Source organism: Corylus avellana, chromosome 3 (genome assembly GCF_965113065.1).
Source record: "Corylus avellana chromosome 3, dhCorAvel1.hap1.2, whole genome shotgun sequence".
NCBI lineage: Eukaryota > Viridiplantae > Streptophyta > Magnoliopsida > Fagales > Betulaceae > Corylus > Corylus avellana.
This window is the reverse complement of record NC_142492.1, coordinates 36184016-36210909: the sequence shown is the minus strand read 5'-3', so window position 1 is coordinate 36210909 and position 26894 is coordinate 36184016. Positions and strand designations below refer to the sequence as shown.

Here is a 26894-nt window from a genome sequence, read left to right as displayed (position 1 = left end):
CATCCGTAGGTGGTTTTAAAACTACCATTAGATTAAAAATTCATATGAGATGGATATCTATTGAATTAATCTAATTGTGGGTTTAAAAATCACCTATGAATATGCAAAAATTAAGTGTAACCAAGTGAGAATAAATGCAACATTATTTTTTTTAATACTCGACAATCAACACATTTCAAAAGGTTGTAAAAGGGTTATAGCTTATAGACGAGTGGTTGTAAAAGGGTTATAGACGAGTCATAGGTCTAGCACTATTTTATTTTATTTTATTTATTTATTTGGGTTCTATTCAAATTACAGTACAACCAAGAAGCCTCCTTTTATTGAAAGGCTTATCCTTTTCGAATCAAAAGGCTATCACTTCTAGTGTAGGGCCTCCAAAAAGCCCAAGACCCAAAGGAAAGGCAATGCTAAAACACTTTTTTGAAAAAAATCTGTCGCGATATACAATTCAAAGTTGGGTCCATTGATGTCCACGATAATAATCCCTTTTTTTTGGGGGTAGATTTTAAGGTAAAAATAATAGAAAGATCATGGTACATACGTAATTTCAATTTTGGTCTGAAAAGATATCGATGTTAAATATAATTAATAAAAATGTAATTTTTAAAAACGCAATTAAGTGTATATAATCGTACATTTTTTTCATGCTGTTTAAACATGACACTAGTATATAATTAACACTTTTTCTCATGCACAGTACGTATAAATTATATATCTAATAAAAAGAATAATATCACAGAAAATAATGCTGAAATAGAGAAAGATGGTAGAAGACAGAAGCGATGGATCAATTTACATGGCTAGCAAACTGGTAAGCCTTTCCAGAAGGAGAAGAAGAGGATTGAAACTGAGCATCACATAAGATGGACAACTTAAGGCCCATCTTCAAAAGCCCATTTACCTGGCTAAAAAGCTCCTCATGTTTTTTAGAATAGAGACCGTCCGCACATCATCCACATCCAAGACCCAAAGGCTTTTTTATTTTTTATTTTTGGTTTAATAAGATCATAGCTGGCTTGTTCCTTGGTCACAAATTCATCTTCATTCAGTTACGGTGGAAGCCTTTGGGTTTTTTATTCCTTGGTATCATAAAAAGTAACATCCATTCTTGTCTCTGCACCTTCATTAACATTAACAGAAGGAAAACCAAAAGCAGGGACAAACAATTTTATTTTAGTTTTAGTTCGATATTGTAGCAAAAAATAATTGATGTAAAAAAAAAAAGTAAGAATATTTTTTTTAAAGAAAAGTAAAAAAGTAAGAATATTTGGTATGAAAAAATTAAAAATTTTTGTTTTATAGTAATTTTTTTATTTGATTAATAATAAAAAAATGATTGATATGATATAAAAAATAAAAAAAATATTAAAAAATGAAAAAAAGGGGATGAATAGTATAATGCCAAAATTATGGTAAAATAAACGGAGCCAGAGTATCGTGCATAAAAATGTCCTCTATTCTTCCGTATAGTTCTAATTATAAAATAACCTGACGTCAGATCTGCTGATCATCTTGGAGTTATGCAATGATATCGTCACTACCATGACGGCATGAAGCACCAATCCATGAACCCCATGCAAGTCGGCGTAACGGCGTTGCTAGCTACTTTTCACCAACTTATGAAGTAACCAGAAATAAATAAATAAATTTTAAGGAATCAAATCCATTCCTGCTAGCTCCGACTATTCGCCCCCTCGTTCTCTCTCTCTCTCTCTGTCTTCAGAAAAAGAAAATAAGAATTTTTCCTATATTCAGAGGAGGGGAGAGGCTTTAGGAAAAATGCTGACAGTACTCTTAATTAAGGTCATGTTAAGGTGAAAACAGAGCTTGTTTGAAGGTTTTGGTGCTGACCCATGTGGGGAGTGTCTAGGTTTGGAGGGGTAATATCAGTGCTTTATGTATTGCAGCGACAGAGTATTGGGCCGGGTTGGTTTATGATAGAGAACAGGGTGAGCTCAAGAAAAGGTTGAAGTCTCCAAGAGAAATTTGAAATGGGTCGACTCAATTAAGGATATGGGGACTGGGGTACTCTACTCACCGGTGATCTTTACCCACAACAAAGCTTTTGAATGGTTTAGAAACAGAAACACGGTAAATTATAATTTGAAAAAATTGAATATATTTCAAAATTCATGTTTGGGTGAGTTTTTTATGGGGGTTTTTTTTTTTTTTTTTCTCCAAATAAAATGAATTCAAACATGAAAAAACATTTTGAGTTGGTTGAAAAAAAAATGTTTGAGTCAGGTATCCCAAACGAGTTGGATTGGGTTGAATTTTACATTCAAAGCAACAAACAGAGCAACTACAAACAAAGGACCTTAGCTTTAGCCACAACAGAAGCTAAGCCACAAAGGAGATCAAGAACCATAATCACAACTAGAGAGTTGAGTTAGCTCATTTGAGTTGCAAACATGAATTGAAAATGAAAGTTTGTTTTTCTTTCTGCAAAAATGATCAACCCTTGTAAGAAAACAGTTTCAGTGGATCGCTATGGATTCTTCAAAAAGAAAACGCAGCAACACAGTGGACTGCCTGCCACAGTAACAAAAGGAGGAGATGATTTTCTTGCGGGCGGCTGCTTTTGCGTGCTTGAAGTTGGACTTGAGGGACTGATGTTTTCCTTTTGTTTGTCGGCTCTTGATTTCGTTGTTGATTTTACGTGGGGCTTACTCTTTGGCGTGCATGAAATTGTTTTCAGTTTGTGAAGAAGCAAAAACTTCACACACCAAGCCAAGAGTTGTCTAGAAGAATATTATATTTATTACTTTCAAAAAAAAAAATTGACTGTTAAACTGACCAGTAACTAGAAGAGACTGTTGTTTACATTTCTACCAGTAAGCAAACTGAAAAATGGATCTTCCTTGACACCACACCATTGGTTGTGGCTGGTAATGGAGGATTTTTCACCGAGGCAAAAGCTACTTTTCTTGATCCAGAGTTAATTTTCAAAGAATTTGACGACCTTGAGTCTGCAAGCAAACCACCTTCCTGCAGGAGTTTCTTGCTAGGGATAGTAAGATATGCTTTTCTTCATTCTACCCACCATCTCCCCACCATCTCTTCTCTCTCTGCTTCTTTTTTTTTTTTTTTTTTTTGAAAAAATCAAGATGACAAGGTGAAGAGATGGTGGGGAGATGGTGGGTAGTAGCATTCCTCAGGATAGTTTCATTGACAAAACCATCTCCTACTTTTGTAAAAGGGAAAATTATTTTTTACCCCTCTAAAGTTGACAGTGATTTTTAATTCGAATACCAAAGTTTCAATTTTTGCAATTTATCCCTCCAAAGTTTCAAACTTTTGCAATTTGATCATTTGTATCAAAAACTTCTCATATTGCCCATAATTTTTACTTTTATTTTATTTTTATAAAAAAATTTTATAAAAAATTTCGAGGTGGCTGTAGCCAACCCTTTGGTCATATGGCCTTTCCACTCCCAAATTTGTTTTTTTTTTCATAAAAAAAAAAAAAAAAAAAATGATTAGGGGCAATATGAAAATTTTAGGATAATATTAGTCGAATTGAAAAAAAAAAAAAATTGAAACTTTGTAGAGGTGAATTGCAAAAATTAAAACTTTAATGTTTAAATTAAAAAACACTGCTAACTTTAAAGAAGTAAACTATAATTTTTCCTATGTACAAACTTCAGACTGCCTTCCCATTGCCAATCTGCATGGAATGGTCTGCCAACAAATCAGTCTTGTCGTCCTTGATGTGTGATGGACCTTTCTCAGCCTTTGGTCTGCATCCCCACTATCTGGAACAAGTTCATCATCTACAAAAGAGTCATCACTTGGTAAAAAATAATAGACACCAAGACCCCCATTAAACAGCAGACAGGAGAAAACCAGTGTTAAATTATGCAATAAAGCCACATTTCACCATGAATATCCACATTCACGAGTGGCATAGACAGCCACTGTTTAGTGATGACTTGATGAACAAAATAGACAGCAATATCAAACTTACTACATCAGAATACGAAAAGCATATGAATGAACCAGGATATCTTTGCCCCATAGGTAGCTGCATGTAAGGCGTGTAGAACGTGCAATTGCACCTGAAGCTGATTTTTCTAGAAAATAAAGGAGGAAAGAGGAGGAGGGGAGTTGAGGGAGGGGAGGAGGGGTGAGGGCGAGAAGAAGGCAATGGAAATGCTTACCTTCAAGAAAAGACTCAATACTTTGATACTTTACAGTCAATGCTCCTAAAGAAGCCTCTTTTTTAAGATCACCCTCTTGACTTCCAGTCTTGCTCTCATGCATTCTCTCAAGTAATACAAACTTATCTGATTTCCATACATACTCTAGGGTGACAAATTCCTCATTGATTGGATAAAACTCCCTGAAGACCTGCATGGGTAATAGCAAGACATGCAAGAGGCGGAAAAATGAAAATAAAATAAAACAAAAAACCAACTTATAAACAAAAAGGCATCTAAAAGAGTCAAATATTGACTAGGAGAATTAGTAGAACCTAAAGAGGTGCAGACCAACCTCAATTCCTTCCTGGTTTATCTTTATATATTGCTTCTTCTGGGAGAGATAAGAAACCATGTTGAATACTGAAACAACATCAAGTAATATCTGTACAAGCGTACAATTTTGTGTCAAGCCGAAAAATCAATTATTGAGGTTCCTTCAGGATAATCATTCACAAATGAATGCGTATGCAAACAGCCAATCTGGTGGTCAATGACTCAAATCACCAAGATTTTTCTGAATAGTTGAGTTGACTCATGCATCACCAATTTGTCATTGGCTAAATTTTGTAGATAAGAAAATAAATTTGAACGAACAAGGCTCAAGTGATATAAATTATCACAACTTACTATAATTTTTTATAATAAATAACAAAATCAAGAGTGTTATGTGTGGCATATAATAGTATCCACAAATTCTGCCTCTTACCTTAATATTAAGGGTATACATGCGGGTGAATATTGCTATATGCAACTATCTGTATATGTGGAGATGAATGCGGATAGCGATTTCAGGGTATGCGAACTGCATTTAGATATCCTTTATATATAATATTTTTTTGTATATACATTATAATATATTTTAACCAAAACAATGTCATTTTTTGTATTAAGTATATGTTATGTTTATATTGTTTTAGGTTTTCTTCTTTACAATTCACTCATTCACTTGGGCAAAAAAGCAAAAGTAATATGAAATTAATACATTTTTAAAACATTTAGGTTTAAATAAAATTAAAACAAGTCCAAAACACCATAAACTAGCTAAATTATTTTCAAGATCGTTTAAAATAGTTTATAATATAGACTCAAAGAAGGTTCAAGAGATTAATATAGGTCAATTACATAAAATGTGGATACTCGATAATAACCATATTTGATAGCCATAATAACCGCAATGATGCGGTTAATAAAAATACGATATGAATGCAATGTAAATATTTAAAAGTAATTTTTGCATTTTGCTAACGTGGTTGCGATGCAACTGCTAATATTTAGTTCTATGACCTTTAATCTACGTACACCCATTAAGGTCATATGAGAGAGAGAGAGAGAGAGAGAGAGAGAGAGTTGAAGGCTGAAGGGAAGAGGCTAGCCCCTAGAGTCAGCTGACAAGTTCTTTTGCACTTAGAGAGGAAAGAAGGCTATGATTATTTTCCACTCCAAGGTTGCCTAAGATTCTTTTTTAGGTGTAATCAATGGAAGGGAAGAAAAACTTCATCTGAAGGAGAGACTTCTGTCGACCCTTTTCCACACAGAACTAGGAATAAAATGCGTTGATGTGTCATATATATGGGTGGTACATAATGTTGAGTGTAACTTGAATTTAGAGTGGGCCCAACTATTTTTTTTTTTTTTTAAAGCAGTACTTGGATTTGTCTTGTGCATCCGTTTTGGAGTCTTTTTTTAAAGTTGGATTGTGTGGACCACTTTAGCTTTTCTTGTTCTTTGGAAAAGGTGAGAGCAACCGACTTTCATGCTCCATAAAAGCGTGATCCGGCTCTCTTGTTCGAGTGTAAGTGCAATATATGTGAGCACCAAAGCGAAAAGAAAAAGAGAGATTTTGAGAGAAGAAAGTATAAGGACTGCTACAGTTTTTTCTTTTTGGTGATTTTTGGAAAAGCTAAAAACAAATGATTAAAAGAAAAATATGCTGCAGAATGAGAGAAGAAAATAAAGATCAGCTGTTATTTGTTCTAGTAAAAGAAGAGTTTATACATCTGTCTTTTGTATTCTATTTTGGGAATAATCTCTTTTGTGTGATAGTGAGATTTGGGTGTATTGGAGCTTGGTGATCTAAGTGATTTTATCTCTACTATTTTTGTATTCCATCTTTCGATAGTGGATTTTATTCGGGTTGTCTCTGCCAGTGGATGTAAGTTTGCTAAACCAAACCACTTAAATCTTTGTGTCGTGTGTGATTGCTTATCTTTGTTATTCTGTATTCTTCTTATTTTTCACATCTCACTGGTCTTGGAAAATAGGATTAATTTCTTAATGCATAAAATTTCATGGACCCTTCCTAGCTCGACTGCAAATGTACATGCACTAATGTTCTTGCCATAAAGGCCATTGGCATTATTGGCGCGTAAAATATAAACTATTTGAAAGGTTATATATATTATTTTAGTTTAAAAGCCTAAGTTAATGGCATAAGTTCACTTAGGTACATTAATTACTTTTTTTTTTTTTAATACTTTTTCAATGTGAAACTCAACACTTATAAGTACACTTCTAATAATCTCACATTCACTTGTAAGTCTCTTTCACATTGACTCAATTCCCCTTTTTCTGTGAGTCTTTTTATAGTTTCAAGCATCAAGAGTTGCCTTGAGGACCACAGAGTGCAACTCTTAAACTAGATGCAAAAGCTAACCATGACTCTGATATCACTTGTTAGAGAGATAAACAATTTGAGTGTTTTTACCAATAGTACATTAATATACATATTTGAACATCACTCTAACCAAAAAGCTTAAGCTAATGGGCTTTGGTCCACTTAAGTATATTAAGTACTATTTTTTATATATATTTTTTCAATGTAAGACTCAACATTCTCAACAACTAGTAGATAAAATTTGTTCCATTCAAATTAAATGGAAGTGTCAATTGACATGGCTTTTTTCAGAATGTAGAGAAAAATCATGGGTTGCTAACACATTTATTCAATATGGTTAATGTTAAACTGACATTTTAGAGTAGAGTACATTATATTTTGATTTCAATATTATTCTATTTATGACATTTCTGCTACATTAAGAAATATCAAATACATAAACCATAGAGAATGCCTATTAAGGGGTCGGCCCATTGGGCGCTTTAGGAGGAATAGAGATTTCCGGCTGTGTCACACATTTCACTTTTTTTAAAAAAAAAAAAAAAAAAAAAAAAATTGAAGAAGAGAGAAATTAAAGGGGAATCCAAATTTGAAGTATTAGCACCAAATTTAAGATGATCGAATCCATTTTAGGTGATACCATCCCTAAAGGGTTAACCTTCTACCCCTAAATTTTAGTTTTGAATCCAAAAATCAATTTTGAAGCATTAAAAACTAAATATTAACTCATAGAAATTTAACCAAAAATATATATATATATTATTATTATTATTATTTTAATATATGTCTTACGCTAGGCTGCCAAATTTTTGGCAACCGCATAGCAGAACTCCTTTAGGAGATGGAGGCCATCCACTAGGCTTTCGATTTGAACTAGGAGTTGCTAGTGGTCCTAGTGGCAACCAAACTGCATGTATGCTTTTTGTAGATTTGCCAATAGCAAATGTGAGCCTTTCCTTTGTATCAACAATTCTCCTATTTTTGTAAAATTATACATACTCCACTGTAAGATTATATTTTCTAAAGTTGCAGTGTCATGACTTTAATATTTGCAAGCCCAAATATTGGGGCGTTACATAAAATTCATTGCATTCAAATTAAATGGAAGTGTCAATTGACATGCGCTTTTTTCAGAATGTAGAGAAGAATCGTGGGTCTTTTGCTAACACATTTATTCAATATGATTGATGTTAAACTGGCATTTTAGAGTAGAGTACATTATATTTTGATTTCAATATTATTCTATTTATGACATTTCTGCTGCATTAAGAAATATCAAATACATAAAATATAGAGAATGCCTTTTAAGGGGTCGGCCCATTAATAGGAGTTGGTAGTGGCAACCAAGACGTACGCTTGTTCTAGATTTGCCGACAGCAAAGGTGAGCCTTTCCTTTGTATCAACAATTCTTCTATATTTATTGCATGAATTAATTTCTTAATTTTGTCACCTGATCAGAATAATTACCACCGACAATTTCGGGCAAGAAAAAAGTAAAAAAAGAAGAAGATGGTATTAAGTGGTGTTAAACGATCATATATACAGTGCAATTAGAATTAAACATGGCATAAATATGGGTGTCAAGTTCATCAAATTCTAATAGCCTTGTATTGTACTTTATAATCTCACCACTTATTCAATGAAGTGATGGCGGTTAGACTGATGCATCAGGAAGAGAATTTCATGAAAAATATTGACGGGGTAGCGTAGTTAAATAAATCATTGTACGCTATTCATTAATGGAATTGTCAGGACAAAATTTAACATGTCTATATCGATCGCGAGGCCTGATCATTTAACTGTTTCTGTCTTGTTCAGTAGGGCTGAGGGTGTATAGGTTATCTTGGGATTTGAATCATTTGCCTTGTGTAGGTGTACAGTTTATGTTTATTGTTTAGGAGACTTGTTTGTTTCCATGAGTTTCTAGCTAAAAAGAGCGAGAGTGCATGTCCTCTTGTCCACATGTGTTGAATTAACTGGTCCACAACTTGTATTTTGAGATGCTTCACTTCATTCTGCCCACCATCTCCCCACCATCTTCACTTCATCATTTTGATTTTTTCAAAAAAAGAAAAAAGAAAAAGAGTAGAGAGAGGAGATGGTGGGTAGAATGCAAAAAAGCATTCTCCTAGACGACATGCATGTCCTCTGGTCCACATGCGTTGAATTGAAAATTGTTGTTAATAATATCATATCTTTAAACAGCGAGATTACAGCATCTCCTTTCCAAGTCAGATTAATAAAAAAAACAACTCTTGAAGTCAACATTCCATCATCATTCAATTACTAGAAAGAAATAACAAGTTGGAGTAGGATATATAGGCTTACGTGATTACTAACCAATTAATAATCACTTTATTACCCATAATATATATATATATATAGCTCAAAGCAACCATCAAGATTAATTTCTGAGATAAAACAAATACACAAACTTCGACAAAAATAAAATCTTCACGGTCCGGTGGTGAACTCTTCGCCAAAAATAAAACCTTCTTTCTGCACTCCAATCATGAGGAACGTTCCTTCGTTGGTCTTGAGCTCATAAAATGTGATCACGTCTCCCTTACTTAAATTCTTCAGACGAGCAAAGTCGCTCCATTGGGTGAGATGGGATCTTTGATCAGCACTTTTCAAAAAACCAACCTTCCAAGGTTTTTTTTCCTTCGTATCATAAAAAGTAACATCCATTCTTGTCTCTGCCCCGTCAGTAATCGAAGGAAAACCAAAAGCTGAAGAAAAGAATATTTCCTCATATTGCTTCTGTATATACACCTTATGCCCAGTGTCAGTTTTTGACAAAGTCTTCGAAAACAGTTCATTTTGAGATATAAGATCCCTATAAATGCATTTTGAACACATTTCTCTGTTTCCATGATCTTCACATCTACCTGCTGCCATGGTGGACTACACGCTTGAACTCGTCCTGTTGAAAAAAATTATAACCATTAATTATAAAGAGTCAAAAGAAAATCCAAGACAAAAATTCAACATAAAACTAATTTTACCTTAACAATTTAAATCATACACCATAATATTCACAGATGAATTAGGTTAAAACTGAAAATACCAAATGATATAAAAGATCAAAAAAAAATTAAAGGTAGAAAAAGTCTTTACATTAAAACGGAGTAAAAATACCCTTTAATAAAATAAAATTATATATAAAACAAACTTGACAAAAAAAAAAAAATCGTGTGAAAAAATTATAACCATTAATTTTCAGCTCATTTTGCTACAAGTGTGCAATAACATTAGCACATCTGAGTTAATGAGCTGAAATCCTGAGTTAATTATGTGTTAACTCTCCGCCAAGACATCAGTTAATACTTGAGAGTTCGCTTGAAATTTCAAACTCCACCATTTTCTGATCCTTTCCCAACGTTTCTCAGCAACCAAACAGACCAAACTTAAGGCGGCATCTACAGGCAATCGTTGCCTTCCGCCGTCATGCGTCATCCGGACGCAGAGGCCGCTCCTTCGGAGTCTCTCCGGCAGTATCCTCCGGCATCTCTCGGGCTACCACCTCCGGCCTTTCTCCTGCAAACACCTCCGGGCCCACTTTCGGCGACTCCTCCGGCTAACACCTTCGGCACCACCTCCGGCAAACACCTTCGGCATTTATCCGGCAACGACCTCCGCCAAGTTTTTTTTTTTTTGATGAATAAGAAATTTCATTCAAAGCACACAAAACCAACCAACAAAGAAATACAAATACAAGCCTTTCAAAAGGCCAAAAGCTCAGCCACACAGGGCTTCAAACATACTCCAAGCAAACCAATTGCTCAACAACATACAATTGACCTCCGCCAAGTTAACAAGATAAGTTCCTTTTTTGTTTTTTTCAAACACAAGCTTGGATAGAGAAAACTTACAGACAAAATATGGCTCCAACCCTCCACTGCAGGTTGCTTCTTGCTGTTTCCACAAGTAGAAAGAACTAAAACAAATATATAGGAGGGGGGTGTTGAATCATAGTTTACACCTTTTTCTGGAATTTTGCGGGGATGTGTGTGTGGGTCATAGCCGGGGTGTTCGAATATTGCGCCAAAGCCGGGGGGCAATCATTGTCAACTAGTTTTATTTCTAGAATTTTGAGTCATAGCCGTTTTTATTTTTGGAATTTTGCGGGGGTGTGTGTCTGAGTCATGGCCGGGGGTACAATCATTGTCAACTAGTTTTATAATGGGATACGTTGGTGGGGGCCCAGGGGGGATAAAGTGGATCAAGATTCTCGGCAATGGACGGCTCAGATTAACAAAATTGGGGGCTGACAATTTTTCTAACATTTTCTGTGGATCCTGATCCGGATAAAGTAATATGTTGGTGGGGGGTGTCCTGGGCCCCCCTATATAGTGACGTGTAATAATCCTTCGCAACAAATATTAAGTCTTCGTTTTTTCGGTCTCTACAAATCCTTTTGGGTGTTTTTTAAGTCTTCGTTTTTTCGGTCTCTACAAATCCTTTTGGGTGTTTTTTTTAAGTCTTCAATTTTTTCGGTCTTCTACAAATCCCCAAATCCTTTTGGGTGTTTTTTTGGTCTTCGTTTTTTCGGTCTTCTTGTGGGTGTTTTTTTTGGTCTTCTTTCTTGCCACATGTAAGGTACAAATCCTTTTGGGTGTTTTTTTTGTCTTCTTTCTTGCCACATGTAGGGCTGGGCACAGGGCAGGTCGGGGCGGGTATATTTTTGTTGAGAAGAGATCAACAAAAATATAAAACAAAATTTGAAAAGAATGTTTAGAAGTGTAAATTAAAATGAATAAAATTAAGAATTTATGTTTGGGTCATATTTTCTAGTGAATCTTAAAAAAATAACAGATACAAAATTGAACAAGTCAGAAAAGTGAAATATAGACAGAAATAGACGCAATTTCTCAAACTTGATAGAGGCTGCGATCTTCAACACCAGAAAAGCACGCTGAGCTTGGTATCTCCTTACATGAATATTTTGTCATCGGATGTACGAAAGGCGCCAATTCACATGTAACAGTTCACTGCCAGTAAAAGGCCCATCATTTCGAGTTGAGAGTTGCAACACTTACAAAGAATCCTTGTAAGCAGTGATGAGTACAGGATTGCTGGAGAAATACTAGAGTTACAAAGGAAGGATTTGTACCTTACAAACACATGTGGCAAGAAAGAAGACAAAATAAATATAATTGTTTTTTTGGTGTTTTTTTTGTCCATTTCCTTGCCACGTGTTTGTAAGGTACAAATCCTTCCTTTGTAACTCTAGTATTTCTCCAGCAATCCTGTACTCATCACTGCTTACAAAAAAATTTAGAGATATGATAGAATGCATTAAGAAGACTACATTTTGCTCTTCACAGTCTACGTGGCAGGAGTTTTAAAATGAAAAAGAATAAAACTCTCTCTCCTTTGTCGGCTTTGCAAATGAATTCCGTTAAGGCTGGTTAACTCAACCTATGGTTAACCCATTAACAAAAATAAAAAAAATAAAACAATAATAATAATAATAAAAGAGAAAAAAACTTGAAAGCATGCGAGCGAGGGTTTCATTTTTCATTTTCCCTCTCCTCCTCACTCTTCACACGCCGCTCTCTCTTTCCCCCGACCTTCCGCCTCCGCCCACCACCATCCACTTCCGGCAACGAGCGCCACTCGAGCACCACCATCGGCAACGCCCACCCACAGAATTAGCTCGAAATCCGGCGACGACGCCCACCGAACTCCACCCGCGGATCGCCACCGACAACGCCCACCATCCAAGATCCGGCCGACCGAACGCTACCCACGGCACCAGCTCAGAGGATTGTTTTGTCAAGATCCGTCTTTTGCAGCTGATTTGGTGAGTGGAAGTTTGAAATGGGATTTTTTCATGGTTTTACTGTTCTTATACCATTCTTTTCGATTGTAATATCTAACATGGTTTAAGAGATCTTGATAGTGCCTTTTGTGTTTGATTTGTAAAGAGGGATGCTATTTTGAGGTTATTCAAGGTTTAGATGCTTGGATTTTTCAAGTCTGAATTTTAAACGAACTTGTGGGTCTAGTTTCGATTATAATATCTAACATGTGTCATGTTTTGCTCCCCTGCTTCGGTTTTGCTTCACTCAATAGTTTGGAAAATTTTATTCCCTTTGATTTTCGGTTTTTTGTTGAGAATGTGTAAATTTCTTGGCTTATTTTTTGGTAACCACCGAATGTGGTGTTGTGTGTAAATTGTGAAATTTGATGAGCTTCTCCCGAATGGATATTTGGTCTTAAAAAAAAAAAGAAAAAAAAAAAGAAAAAGAACCTTTTGGGCTTATGTTTTCCTTTCCGATTTTGGAGTTCTAACCAAATTGGGTTTTCCTTTCTCTATGGTTTGGCTGAATGGAGTTCAAATGTTGGTCTTCGTGGGTTGCTCTGTTTTTTGGCTTAAATGTTGGTTTTCGATTTTCTAGTTTTGGCTTACTCTTGTTTTGGTTTTGGTTTTTCTTTTCTTTTTTTGTCTTTTTTTTTTTTTTGCCCTGGCTTTCTGTTTTGGCCTAGCAGGGATTGGGTTTTGACAGTACCCCTAAGGTCCTCTTTTTGAAGAGAACATGTTTGGAATGCTTTTGATTTCTTCATGGTTGGCCGTGTGCTAGTGTCACAAAATATTTAACTTCTTTGTCAATATGTTAGAGGTAATTGACCTTAAACTAGATTGTTCTATCAAATTCAGCTTGTAATTGGGCTCTTTTCTTTCAAGACACTTCAGATGACGATTGTACCATCTTAAAAGCGTAGACATGGAGGGTTTTGCAGCATTGATGATAAGAAGAATGAAGAAGTTGGAGAACAAAATGTTTCAGTATTGAAAAACTCTTGGATTGTAACCTTTTTGTATGTTTGTACCTCTTTTGAGGATGATGACAAAAAAACAAATTATGTACCTTTCTTGAAGTTGATTTTTTGTGTTAATATTTATTGTGTGTTGAAAATTATGTAATACTTGAAAGTTGATACTCAAGTAATGGAGAGTTAATTTGTTATGTAATGGGAGTTAAATCTGTTTGTTATGACAATTTGACACATGAAAAATAGTGAAAAAGCTTATGCAGCATTGATCCGTGGTTTTCCTATCCACAGTAATTATATTTACACCCAATCCATGAGTTTCTATGTTAACCCCAATCGTGGTTATTTCATCTAATTAACACCATTTTATCACATCCCAAATCTGTCAGCCACAACAATACCACCATCTCTAAACGATTGAGGATTTCCATTTTCCTTTTCCATAATTTTGTACCTGCTCAACCTTCACAGGCAGCTGCACCTATGCATCAAAATCCACAATAAAATAAAGCAAGATGCTTCATAATGATAATCAAATTCAATTACACGACTAAATTTTCACTAACACCAGCAACAATATACATAATCAGGTTGAACCATTTCATAAATTTGTGGTGTATATATTTATAACCAAACAAAACAATTACAATCAATACTCCAGTAAAAATTGGATCACAAGTACTAAACATCTTCACAAACATCTAAAACTAAACTTTTGAACACCAACAAAAGTCATTAACACTAGAGATGTTGGCAAATTCCAAGCGTAGCAGAAATTCACATTTTTCTATACAACCCAAAATTGCCTATTGTCTTTATCATGCATTCGTCCATATCTATGATCTCTCCATGCAGCTGCATCAAGGTCTTTGGGCATGCTCCATTTCATAGTATGTCTGCACAAAGCATTTATTCAATAAGAACACAATTGGGAAAGCTGAAGATCATATTATTGAAATTACGGATACATACAGAGCATCTAAGCTAGAGTCAAATTAAGTGGACATGAAAAAACAAAACAGTTTTGATTAATGTTTATACACAATCACCATAGGAAATAAAGAATAATGCAGATATGTGAGAAATACCAGATGAAATCAAAGAAAAAAAAAATACCTCTTTTCTGGTTGGGTGGTGGGTTGTCGGTGGGGGTGGTGCCGGTAATTGGTGGTGGCGTTGGGTGCTGCTGGGCGTTCGTCAGTTTTGTGTATGATTAAGACAAACACAATCATTTCTCAAAATCTTCATAAAATCTTCACAGTTAAGTTAAACAAACGGCATCATTTCAAATTGGGATTTGGGTATCAACCGAATGCCCAAAATCTACAAAAACTCAACCAACGAAAATCGACAAAAACATTATTCGAAATCAAACAAAACATAGCGTGGGGTGGGCGTCGTCGGTGGCAAAAAATCAGAGATCGGAAGACAGGGAAAATGCGAACCGTGTCGTTTAGCGGGTGTCACCGAGAGAGAGAGAGAGAGGAGCGTGGGGAGAGAAGCACCGGATAGTGGACGGCGGCTCCGATCTCGTGCAGTGGGTGGGCGTGGGCGTCGCTAGAAGCCAAAGGAGTGGGGTGGGGGAGAGAGAGCAGAGCTGTTGGGGGGGGGGGGGAGATTTTTTTTTTTTCATTTGGGGCTGAAGGGATAACGTGGGTCTTTTCATTTAAAAAATAAAAAAACTTAACTGCAGTTTGTTTAACTGCAGCTAGTAGGAGAGAAATGATGCCGATAAGGGAGAGAGAAGAGAGAATTCTTTTTCATTTTAAAATTGTTGCCACGTAGGTTTTGATGGGCAAAATGTGGTCTCTTGATTGCATTCTAGCATTTCTCAAAAATTTAATATGCCAGCAGCACGTGTTATCCAAAAGTGGTCGACACCAAACTAGCTCCCTCATCAAAGAATTTGCTCCTTTATCCTGTAGGACAAGGATGAAGTTAAAATCTAGGAGAAAGTCCACATAACCCCTCAACTTACAATTCAATTGACAATGTCTCCCCCAAACTACCAAAAATTGTCAATGTTTCCCCCAATGAGGAAATTACCCTTAGTAAAATAAAATTAAAAAAAAAAAAAAAAAAACTAAAACTCCTAGGAAAAACCTAAAACTAACAAAAAAAAAAAAAATCCAAACGTTGGCCAATTTTTTTTTTTTTTTTTTAAATCAATTTTAAAAGAAAAAAATTAAAAAAATTTCAATTTTTTTATTTATTTATTTATTTTTTTTTTTTATAAAAATTGAAAATTTTCGTTTTTTTTTTAAAAATTTTTTTTTGTATTTTTTTTGTTTTATAATTTTATTTAAATAAAAATTTACGTTTAAAAAAAATAAAATTTTCATTTAATAAAATGAAATTTTTTTGTTTTTTAAAACTAAATAAAAAAGTAGTTTTTTTTTTTTAATAAAAATTTCCGTTTAAAAAGAAAATTAAAATTTTTTGTTTAAAAAAATTGTTTTTTTTTTAAATATTATTTTTAAATTAAAATTTTTCGTTTTTTTAAAAAATCAATTTTTTTTTTTGAATTTATAAGGGTATTTTTGTCTTATTGAGAAATATATATATATATATGAACATTTTTGTCTTATTGCTAGTCTTGGGAGGACACTATCAATGTTTTGATAGTTTGGATGAGACATTGTCACAATTGAAAGTTTTGTTGGGGGGGGGGGACATTGTCAATTGGATGGTAGTTTGAGGGGGGTATGTGGACTTTACCCTAAAATCTATTTTAACTTCATTTGACTTGTTCAACGTCGCAATCAATTACTTCCGAGTATGAATTTTAGGAAATTCTTGAGAGGATGCCATTGAGAGATAAGGGATAAATGTAGAATTAATTACGTGGTTAGTGTAAATTATAAATTACTTATTATAAAAAATAGTTTTAAATTTTTTTAGGATAGGTTAAAATAACAATTTAGTCTTCCCTTTAAATTTTGTTAAAATACTTACCAAGATTCCATTAGTGTATCACGTCAATACCAATAAAATAATGACAGGTGGCACTCTTAATAAAAAAAAATACATTAAATATAAAGAATAAATGCAACATTGGTCATTGTGGTTGGCCTAAATTACCAATTACCCATTGTGGTATAACATAATAATTTATAGGCCCTCAGGGAAAATAAAGACCAACACACATAAACCCACAAAACAGTAACACTATTGGAGCACTCCTGTGGCGGATCCAGGATGTTCACTAAGGGTGGGCATTTTTTTTAATGAATAAAATAATAAAATAAATTTAAAATATTAAAATAATAATTAAATATAAAAAATACTTTTTGTCTCCTTTTTGTGCTTTGCAAGTTGCACGCTATATATATATATATATATATATATATATATATATATATTTTCTCTTGCATGTATGTTAGCAATATAAATATTAAAACAATTTCTAAGAATGAAATTCTCTGCTTTGGAAAGTTAACCAAAACAGAGTTTCTTCCTAAAATTTTCTTGGTATCAGAGCCTATTAGCTAATGCCTTTGCCTTTGTTCCTAGACTTGGTTTCTCTTCCCTTGGTGGCAGTACCGCCAGTGTGGGCTTAGCCCACAGCCCACATTGGCAGTGCTCCGAGAAGGCTCTACAAGAGTTGTTCTTACTCTTTCAAACCTTTTATCAAACGCCTCACCTTCACTTCTGTTTCTCCACTATTTTACACCCAACACCTCAAATAGAGGTTCCTCAAAACATCTCCAAAATCACGCTCTTCTCAAAATATATATATCTACCTATAGGAGCGTGAGAGCCACGCTCCAGTGAGCACAGTAGAGAGGCGTGTGTCAAGTGGATCTAACGGAGAAAGGTAGATCAAGCTTTATAAAGTTCAATCCTATAGCCAAGCCAAATCGAGCTTCCAGTGTTTTTAGTTTTATTCAAAGCGAGAGGGGGGAAAGGGGAAACTTCGAGTAAAGCTACAAGTCTCTCTTGTGTCCCTCCAAGAATAATATTGTTATTAAAATCACCATTAAGCTTGTGATTGATTATTATTGGATTTTAATCAAATGGTAATTTTAATTGCCACATCATTCTTGAAGGGACTCAAGAGAAACACAAAAGAGACTCCTATAATTACTTGAGAAACTTCCATTGTCTTTAATCTTATGGTAGTTGGTTTTTGTTGGGGGCGGTTAGCCCATTTGTATCTGACAGCTTGAATCTGCAGTTCTCGTGAGGGAAGTGCATGATGGTTGGCCTGGAAAAAAAGAAAGAAAGGGGAAACTTCAGAAAGCTTCCCCTGAACTTCCAGTCAATTTGAAAAACTCCCTCTGAATTTTCAAAACTCTCACTTAGGCCCCTGAACTTTGGTTTTCTCTCACTTTGGACCATTTTAACATTAAACTACGTCGTTTTGGACTCCAAAACTACACCGTTTTGGGCTTCAAAACTACATCACCACCCAACCCAAAACGACGTTGTTTTGAGCATAATATTAAAAAAAAATTAAAAAATAAAATTAAAAAAAAATTAAAAAATAAAAAGAGAAAATTTCAGAAAGCCCCCCTGAACTTCCAGCCAATTTGAAAAACCCCTCCTGAATTTTCAAAACTCTCATTTAGGCCCCCTGAACTTTGGTTTTCTCTCACTTTGAACCATTTTAACATTAAATTACGTCATTTTATGTCCTAAAATTACAACACCTACCCAGCCCAAAACGACGTAATTTAATGTTAAAAGGGTCAAAAGTGAGAGAAAACCAAAGTTCAGGGGACCTAAATGAGAGTTTTGGAAATTCAAGGGCAGATTTTCAAATTGGCTGGAAGTTCTGGAGGACTTTCTAAAGTTTCCCTTAAATAAAAAAATAAAAAGAAAGAAAAAAGGAAATCGGCCACCCCAAAAGGCCAAAAAAAAAAAAGGGGGGGGGGGGGGGGGGGGACCCCATCCCCAAATGCACCCCATCTCCTCTTTTTTTTTTTTTTTTTGGCCAAGGGGGTGGTCCGCCAGATCGGCCAGGGGGTGGTCCGGCCATCCTATTTTGGCCAAGAGTCACCCCCGATTTCCCCCTTTTTTTTTTTTCTTATTATTATTATTTTAAATTTTACTTAAAAAAAAAAAAATTAATGCCTAAAACGGCGTCGTTTTGGGCTGGGTAGGTATTGTAGTTTTAGGACACAAAACGACGTAGTTTTAGGGAAGGGTAAAATGGGTATAAAAAGTCAAATTGTTTGACTTTAACGTTAAAACGGTTCAAAGTTCAAGGTGCCTAAGTGAGAGTTTTGAAAATTCAGGGGGGGTTTTCAAAACGGTTGAAAGTTCAGGAGGGCTTTCTGAAGTTTCTCCAAAAAGAAAAGTGCATGATGGTTGGGCCGTATCGGTAATGGGCTGAATAGTTGGGTAGTTAGCGTTGGCGTTCTATTGGGCTGATGAGAGGATGTAAGTATTGGGCTGAATAGTTGGGTAGTTACAAGTTTACAATTGCTTACAAACAAAACTGAAAACGTAGAGAGAAATCTGAAAATCAGAGAGCAATCAATCCCACTTGAATCCAAACTTCAATTCCGCGAGGAATTGCACTTGAACAAACAAAAACCCATATTTCAAAACGAGATTAAACACCTAACTATCATTTACAAGAAAGAACAGACTCAAATTAAACCCAACCAAGCATAAACCTGAGAATATGGGTGCTAAAGTTACCTGGACAGAGAACAGTTTCAGCGGACAGCTATGGATTCTTCAAAAAGAAAACATCTGCAACACAGTAGACTGCCTGTCACATTGTAACAACTTAGCAAAAGGAGGAGAGGATTATCTTTGCGGGCGGCTGCTTTTGCGTGCTTGAAGTTGGACGGGGACTTATGTTTTCCTTTTTTTTGACGGCTCTGGATTTCGTTGTTGATTTCGTGTGGGGCTTACTCTTTGCCTTTTTGGCGTGCATGAAATTGTTTTCAGGTAGTGAAGCAGCAAAAACTTCACACATTCACACACCAAGCCAAGAGACGTCTCATCTAAAGAAGAATATTATATTATTATTACTTTCAAAAAAAAATTGCCTGTTAAACTGACCAGTAACTAGAAGAGACTGTTGTTTACTTTTCCACCAGTAAGCAAACTGAAAAATGGATCTTCCTTCACACCACCATTGGTTGTGGCGGGTAGTGGAGGAATTTTCACATCCGCCATCAATGCCGGAGGATTTTTCACTGAGACAAAAGCTACTTTTCTTGATCCAGAGTTAATTTTCAAAGAATTTGACAACTTTGAGTCTGTAAGCAAACCACCTTCCTGCAGGAGTTTCTTGCTAGGGATAGTTGTTGCATCGACAAAACCATCTCCTACTTCTGTACAACCTTCGACTGCCTTCCCATTGCCAATCTCCATGGAAGGGTCTGCCAGCAAATCAGTCTTGTCGTCCTTCATGTGTGATGGACCTTCTCAGCCATTTGGTCTGCATCCCCACTATCGGGAACAAGTTCATCATCTACAAAAGAGTCATCACTTGGTAAAAATAATAGACACCAAGACCCCCATTAAACAGCAGACAGGAGAAAACCAGTGGCTTTGAGGCAGTGATAGATTAAATTATAGTGTAGGTTTACAATGTACTACTATGTTATGGGGCATGTTTTATGTTTACACTGTAGTGCTTTATTTATGTGGTTCTTATCCTACCAAATAGATAGACATAAATGGAGATAGAGATTTTCAATCTGTTAAAATCCAATTGGACCCAATCTAGGACCAAAACCAAATAAATCCCTGTGGATGGGGGGGATAAGGAATTCCTTTTGACTCTTATCCGTGGACTCCCTCTTTAGCAACAAAATTGGGCAGAGTTATAATATGGATGGGGATTACCAGTCTTGAACTTAGATCTACGAGTATAATTTTAATTTTTGTTGCGCAGATCCATATTATCTAAAAGGAAGCACCAGCTGTTAAATTATTCAATAAAGCCACATTCACCAAATGAATATCCACATTCACGAGTGGCATAGACAGCCACTGTTTAGTGATGACTTGATGAACAAAATAGACAGCAATATCAAACTTACTACATCAGAATACGAAAAGCATATGAATGAACCAGGATACTCTTTGCCCCATAGGTAGTTGTAAGGCGCGTAGAACGTGCAATTACACCTGAAGCTGATTTTTCTAGAAAATAAAGGAGGAAAGAGGAGGCGGGGGGGTTGAGGGAGGGGAGAAGGGGTGAGGGCGAGAGGGCCATGAAAATGCTTACCTCCAAGAAAAGACTCAATACTTTGATACTTTACAGTCAATGCTCCTAAAGAAGCCTCTTCGTTCAGATCACCTTCTTGATCACTTCCAGTCTTGCTCTTGTGCATTCTCTCAAGTAATATAAACTTATCTGATTTCCATACACACTCTAGGGTGACAAATTCCTCATTAGTTGGATAAAACTCCCTGAAGACCTGCATGGGTCATAGCAAGACAAGGGGGAAAAATGAAAAGAAAATAAAACAAGAAACCAACTTATAAACAAAAAGGCACCTAAAAGAGTCAAATATTGACTAGGAGAATTAGTAGAACCTAAAGAGGTGCAGACCAACCTCAATTCCTTCCTGGTTTATCTTTATATATTGCTTCTTCTGGGAGAGATAAGAAACCATGTTGAATACTGAAACAACATCAAGTAATATCTGTACAAGAAACACAAATAAAAGTTTAATTGGAAGAAACAGCTTAGTTCCATGCTTACAGCTGGCAGCTCCAATACAAATCTAACAACTTAAAGACTCCTTAATAATGACCCATTACTTTAAACAGTTATAGACCCAAATATCTAAAATCACATATTCCTAAAGGATCACAACTCACAAGGATGTTTTTTTTTTGATAAGCCATCATTTTCAGAAAAAGAGGCCATCTATAGATGGGTAACATTTATTTCTAAAGTTTTGTCTAGTATTTTTTTTTTATTATTATTTTTAAAATGTATATATAAGTTATTGACCCTAAAATGAGAGGAATGAAAGATTCAAACTAATAACCTACGCTTTATGATGAGTGATTTCCAGCCGATTGAGCTACCCCTTGGGATTAACATTTATGCCTAAAGTACTAATATTCTTTAGTTGGGCAGATGGGATCCTTGCCTGACACTCCAACCTAGTTTCAGTTGATTTCGTTTTCTAAATGCTGCTGGAAGGTATTGCCAATGAGGTTTAGCTCAAACGGCACTTTCTCCCTTTGTAGCAAGGTGGAGGGTGAGTTCGTGGGTTCAAGTCCCACTGTGTGTGTGCACTTACCAATTAAAAAAAAATACTGCTGGAAGATGCACTATAAACCCATGTCATCCATCTATATCATTGTTCTTGACATATAACATCCAAATTTCATCCTTTAGGAATATGGGAATTTAAGATGGGACTATTACCTAGACCAACTTGATTAACAAGGTCGTATGGCTCAAACCAGCACAGCTTGGAGTGAAATCTACAGTAGGAATGTCAACTCTTAAACAGTTTTAAAAGAAGAATAAAAACTTACCTGTTGAACCATAACTTGAAGGCGTGCGAGCAGACCCAAAATTGTCAGAGAAAATCCCATGAAAGAGGATCAAGCAAGCAAGATAGATATCTCCCTGTGGGATAGTCAAGGGTGAAAACATTGAATAGTACCTTTTATTTTTCTTTTATAAATATCACATGATGCATATTTGGAAATCTATTCTTGCATGATCCAAATATAAGAGAGGGGAAATATTTCTCTTTCTTATAGGTATAAAAGCCAAGGGGTGCATCTACACAACAATGGTGAAGGTGGTAAAACATAAGAAAGTGAAAATATTTGTGCCAAATAAGAAAGGGAGTTTTGTGTTTTTATAGATGCTTGATAACAGAAAAATATGAGCTTGAAACAACAGCCAAAAAATATTTTCTATTTTATAAAGAATATGGACAACTAAGTATTTAACAAATAGTAAAGGATACGTAGCTGCCATCAACATGGGCTCAACCATCTGCAAGAGAAACATGGCACATTTTACTATATCAAACTCAAGTAAGTAATCTGTGCTAAAATGCTCCGGTGATGCCCTCAACAGAATCATATGGCTCATTGCAACATGAAGTCCTGTAGAAGCATTGCTCAATGTGGCAGCCTTCTAGTTAGAAAGCCATGGAGCAGACCTCAATTAAGTTGGGATGTGAGTAAGTTGAGGTTGTTTCGGATTCGGCATGTTCAAACAGTTACTTGCCATATCAAAACTTCTATTAGACACCATAATTACTTTGACAACAGCTAAATCATTATTTCTTTTATTTTTCTTACCACTCTAAAATTTAATGTAAAATGCCCAGCCCAGAGGACTATTGATTGTACTTCTTAGTAGAGTTGCTTATCAATTAAATTGCAAGGACTAATAAATCATACATCTTTATAAGTTAAAAAGAAGGAAAAGAATTTAGATCTTTCCAAACAAAAAAACAGTATCAAATTGGGCATTTAATTAAAAATGATCGAAGAAGAAACATCTGGCATGAAATCTCTATTTCAGTAGCTCATAGAGATTTCTAACCATGTTAAGTCAAAATAACTCTGCTGGCATGAACAATAACAGCAATAAACACTATAGTGGGATAAGAAAAGAGGAATTATAAGTGAAAAGCAAGATCAAACCTGTGATAGTAGGCGTGGAGCTCCCAAAAGTCGCTCCATAAAATTATGTTTTCCACTATTACATTTTCTCCTCTTTAAACTGTAAAAAAAATTAGTCAATAACTAGAAACTAAACATATTACCTATATGAGCAAGCATATGATCATTTCCCATTGCAAGGTACATATTCAAAATTTAGAAATGAGGGTATCACAAATACTTGGGGAAATGAGGTCATGCATAACCTATTCAGATTGAAAGAGAGTCAAAGCTCATCTCCTTATTCCCCTTCCCCAACTTTAAAAGATATTGGCCATGACAAATTGAAAAGGCAATTATAGTTCAGATGGCAGAGAAATTTTTTTTTTCCCATTTACATGACTAACATATAGGAGTAGTTGTTCAGGTCTGGTTTATGCAATAGCATGGGGCACAGGAAGGTAGATAGTGGGCCAAGGACTTGGAAAAACAATAACACGATGAATTCTCAGAAATAAATAAATAAATAACAAGATGAATTGCCTGTTTAGGCTTTTTAAACCTCCTCTATACCCAACATATTTATTCCTTGATGGTAAAGCCTGAGTCTTTCCTATCCATACCTCTTTATCACCAAAGCATCCCTCTACTTTTTAAAGAGACACTATCCAATTTCTGTCCTCTCCTTCCCCACCATTAACAAAAGTACACAAGCCAAAAATGAATACTCTAAATGCTTGATCAGTACCTCAATTTCTTCTGGTCGCTGCTAATAGTGTCTTAGATACAGACACATCAAGAATTTCATTTGTTTGCAATTAAAGGTAAGTTTTGTTTTCTCATTCCAGAACCATCATACATATCGGTACTAAACCCAACATTTTATACATGCTCATCAAACCCTATAAGCTTTTATGGACGTCTTATAACCATGTAGTACTGTATTTAAAAGGAATTTCCCAAACACACGATGTTGGTTTAGTTTCAGTAAACTACAAATGCCGTTAACCCACCAGAAGAAAGCACTACAAGACTAAGTTTCAGCAGACAGCACACCACATTTTGTCTCTGCCTATGGCAGACTTCCCAATTCTAAGGCCAAGAAAACCATATATTGTCATGTACACATGCATTGTGTTTCACAGGAAATAAACACTGGTCAAAGCATATGCACAAGCAAGCTCATGATACTCAAGTCAAATAGCAACAACAACATTGCCAAACCTGCTTCTTAGGCTCCATCAAGAGTTAGCATTCAAACTAAAGAAATAGTCTTACAGCAGATTCTACAACGACTGTTAGAATTTCACTGTTAAATTTAGTAAGTATCCATAACATAAAATTAATCATGCCATTCCACAGTGTAAAACCTCTGTTAGCCATTCTTGATTTTCTATGGTAAGCTCGCTTCACATTCACATGCAAGTATTTAAACATTCATATTGCACAATCCATCAACTTAATGATTATGCCCAATACGAGGCATGGGAAATTTTACCTTTCTAAAATATGCACCTTTTGTTTACGTCTCTTCCCAGTGATAACTAAAAAGCAAGAATCTACTAACTCCTCCAACTTAGCTGATTGCAGCAGCCTTAAATCCCTCCTCACCTAGCATCCCAAACAGATAAGGTGAAGTGCAGAAACCCATTAAAAAAATCCGTGACATGTACAACGTAGTGGTGTATTTGGCCATAAGTAATGATGGAGGAACCAAAAAGCATTTTTTTTTTAAAAAATCCTAAACGCTACCAAATGAAAACCACCAGTAAACTTAGCCAGTTTACAGCTATTGGGCAAACTAGAAGCAAATATTTTTGCATATTTAGCGCATCATATTGACAAACTTCTTCTCTTTTCTTGTCTTTTCATCAGTTATTTCACAAACCAAACAGAGAGTAAGCTTCTTAAACTTAAAAGGAAAGTAAGTAATATGAACCTTCAAAAGATACTGGAAATGCGAACAACGCCGATGCTGGTTCTTGTTCTTGTACACCATTCTTTCAAGAATGCCGCACTCTACTTGGAGTAGACCAAGCATAGACGTTAAGCTCTCCTCAAGTTTTTCAACTTCGGAACCCATACAATCTATCTGTACGTGATTCTGACTATACACATGCACGGGTCAGTATTATAACAAAAACCCAAAATCTCAAGAGTACATGAAACTTGAGCTAGGGTGAGAATGAATGCATATTAAAAGCAAGAGTTCTCTCGGGGCATTTAACCGAGCAGGTCGTGTGCATAGAAAATAAACAAGTTGAATCTACCGAAAATAGAGAAGTTTTTGGTTTTTACTTTTTATTTTGAAAATAAAAACAGGAAACTTCAGAAAACCCCCCTGAAGTTCCAGCCGATTTGAAAAACCCCCCCTGAATTTCCAAATCTCTCAATTAGCCCCCCTGAACTTTGCTTTTCTCTCACATAACACCCTTCCGTCCATATGAATCGTTAAAGCCTAACGGACGCCCACTCACGTGATTTTCACGTGATAATTTTCGGCTTGCTTACCCATTTTGCCCTCATTAGTGTCTTACTAACCCTTCACTCTCACCCTTAGACACGCTCACTCGTCCAAGCACACCAAACTGGAAGACGAAGACCCACAGCCGAAGGTTGAGGAGAAAATGTGGAAGCTGATGGGTTGATTGGGTTCCAGCCATCGATTCGAAGGCTTAGAAAGAGAGTCGAAGAAAGAAAGCTGAATATAAGTACATCTGGCGGCGAAGAATCCCCGACGACGGCGAGACCCAGACCGGCGAAAATCATCCACCGGCAAACTTACTCACTGTCCAGTACCAGCGAGGTGACGACGGTTAAAGATGGAGCACTCCGAGGGTGAGCTAAGCGATTCAGGATCAAGCTATCCAATTTGCAAATGTGGGAGCAAAACCGTTGTCAAAACAGCATCAACAACTAAAAATCATGGAAAAAGGTTTTATGCCTGTGTAAATTATGTGGTAAGATGTGTTTGAGAATTTACCTCATTATTTTCACATAAATTTGCTGCTCTTCCCGTTATGCCTAAATCATTTAATGATGGATTAAACTCTAATTTGTATGACCCTAATTTGTGTGATTATGCAGAATGAAACAAATCGTGGTTGCAATTTTTTTAAATGGGTTGAACCAGATTTTTGTGTGTGCGGTGATCGACTGATGTCAATGTTGTTGGCGTGGCAGCACGATTTGAAGTCCGAAAGGGCAATGGAAGTGTTGAAATGCAAGATTGAACTTGCTGAGTACAAGTCAAAAAGTGAAGTTGATGCTGCTAATTTTGCACTTAAACTTGAAAGGGTTGAGAATAAGTATCGTTCGATGCAGCTGAAGTTTCGGGTTGCACTTGCATGTTGTTGGTGTCTTGTTGCTGTATTGTTGTGTTTCCCTTTTTCTAATGGACTTGCATCAAATCTGATGTTAAGCAGCTGAAAAAGACAGTTTGTTGTCTTTATTTGTATCAGACTTGTATCAATTGACCATATGGTTATCTTTTTTGTACCCAACTTTTGTGTAATATTTGGCATGGTTTGTATGAATTTTCTTGGTACAAATTTAGAAGCATCCAAATTGATTGGTTCACAAAACTTTCCAACCCACTTGTGACCGCAATTTCTCTTATTGGTTGATGCTGTGTTACCTTCACTTGGGAAATAAAACATTGGCAAAATGTTGTCAATTGAACTCAATTTAAATCCAAAAGTATTAAAAGTTACATCATCCACATGTACTCAATTTA

The 26894-nt window shown here is 35.6% G+C and overlaps 1 protein-coding gene and 2 pseudogenes across 2 annotated transcripts; all 3 read right to left on the bottom strand.

Moving 5' to 3' along the window:
- Positions 1-3646: 3646 nt before the first annotated feature.
- On the bottom strand, positions 3647-5519 carry LOC148587139 (uncharacterized; annotated as a pseudogene).
- A 3755-nt stretch (positions 5520-9274) lies between these two features.
- Positions 9275-9721, bottom strand: LOC148587138 (B3 domain-containing protein At2g36080-like). The gene has a single exon (XM_088514506.1). It carries the CDS (start codon positions 9719-9721, stop codon positions 9275-9277), a length of 447 nt encoding a protein of 148 aa, XP_088370632.1.
- Positions 9722-19612: 9891 nt separating this feature from the next.
- Positions 19613-25471, bottom strand: LOC132176424 (uncharacterized; annotated as a pseudogene). The gene is made up of 8 exons (XR_015911751.1): positions 25098-25471; positions 24657-24769; positions 23201-23279; positions 22513-22541; positions 22070-22163; positions 21130-21219; positions 20799-20991; positions 19613-20036 (listed from the first exon to the last, which is right to left on the bottom strand). The product of XR_015911751.1 is annotated as an uncharacterized LOC132176424 (transcript).
- Between the last annotated feature and the right edge of the window lie 1423 nt (positions 25472-26894).

Bases quoted from the DNA above. Each gene is read 5' to 3' on its own strand.
- LOC148587138 (XM_088514506.1), bottom strand. From the start codon at position 9,721: ATGGCAGCAGGTAGATGTGAAGATCATGGAAACAGAGAAATGTGTTCA.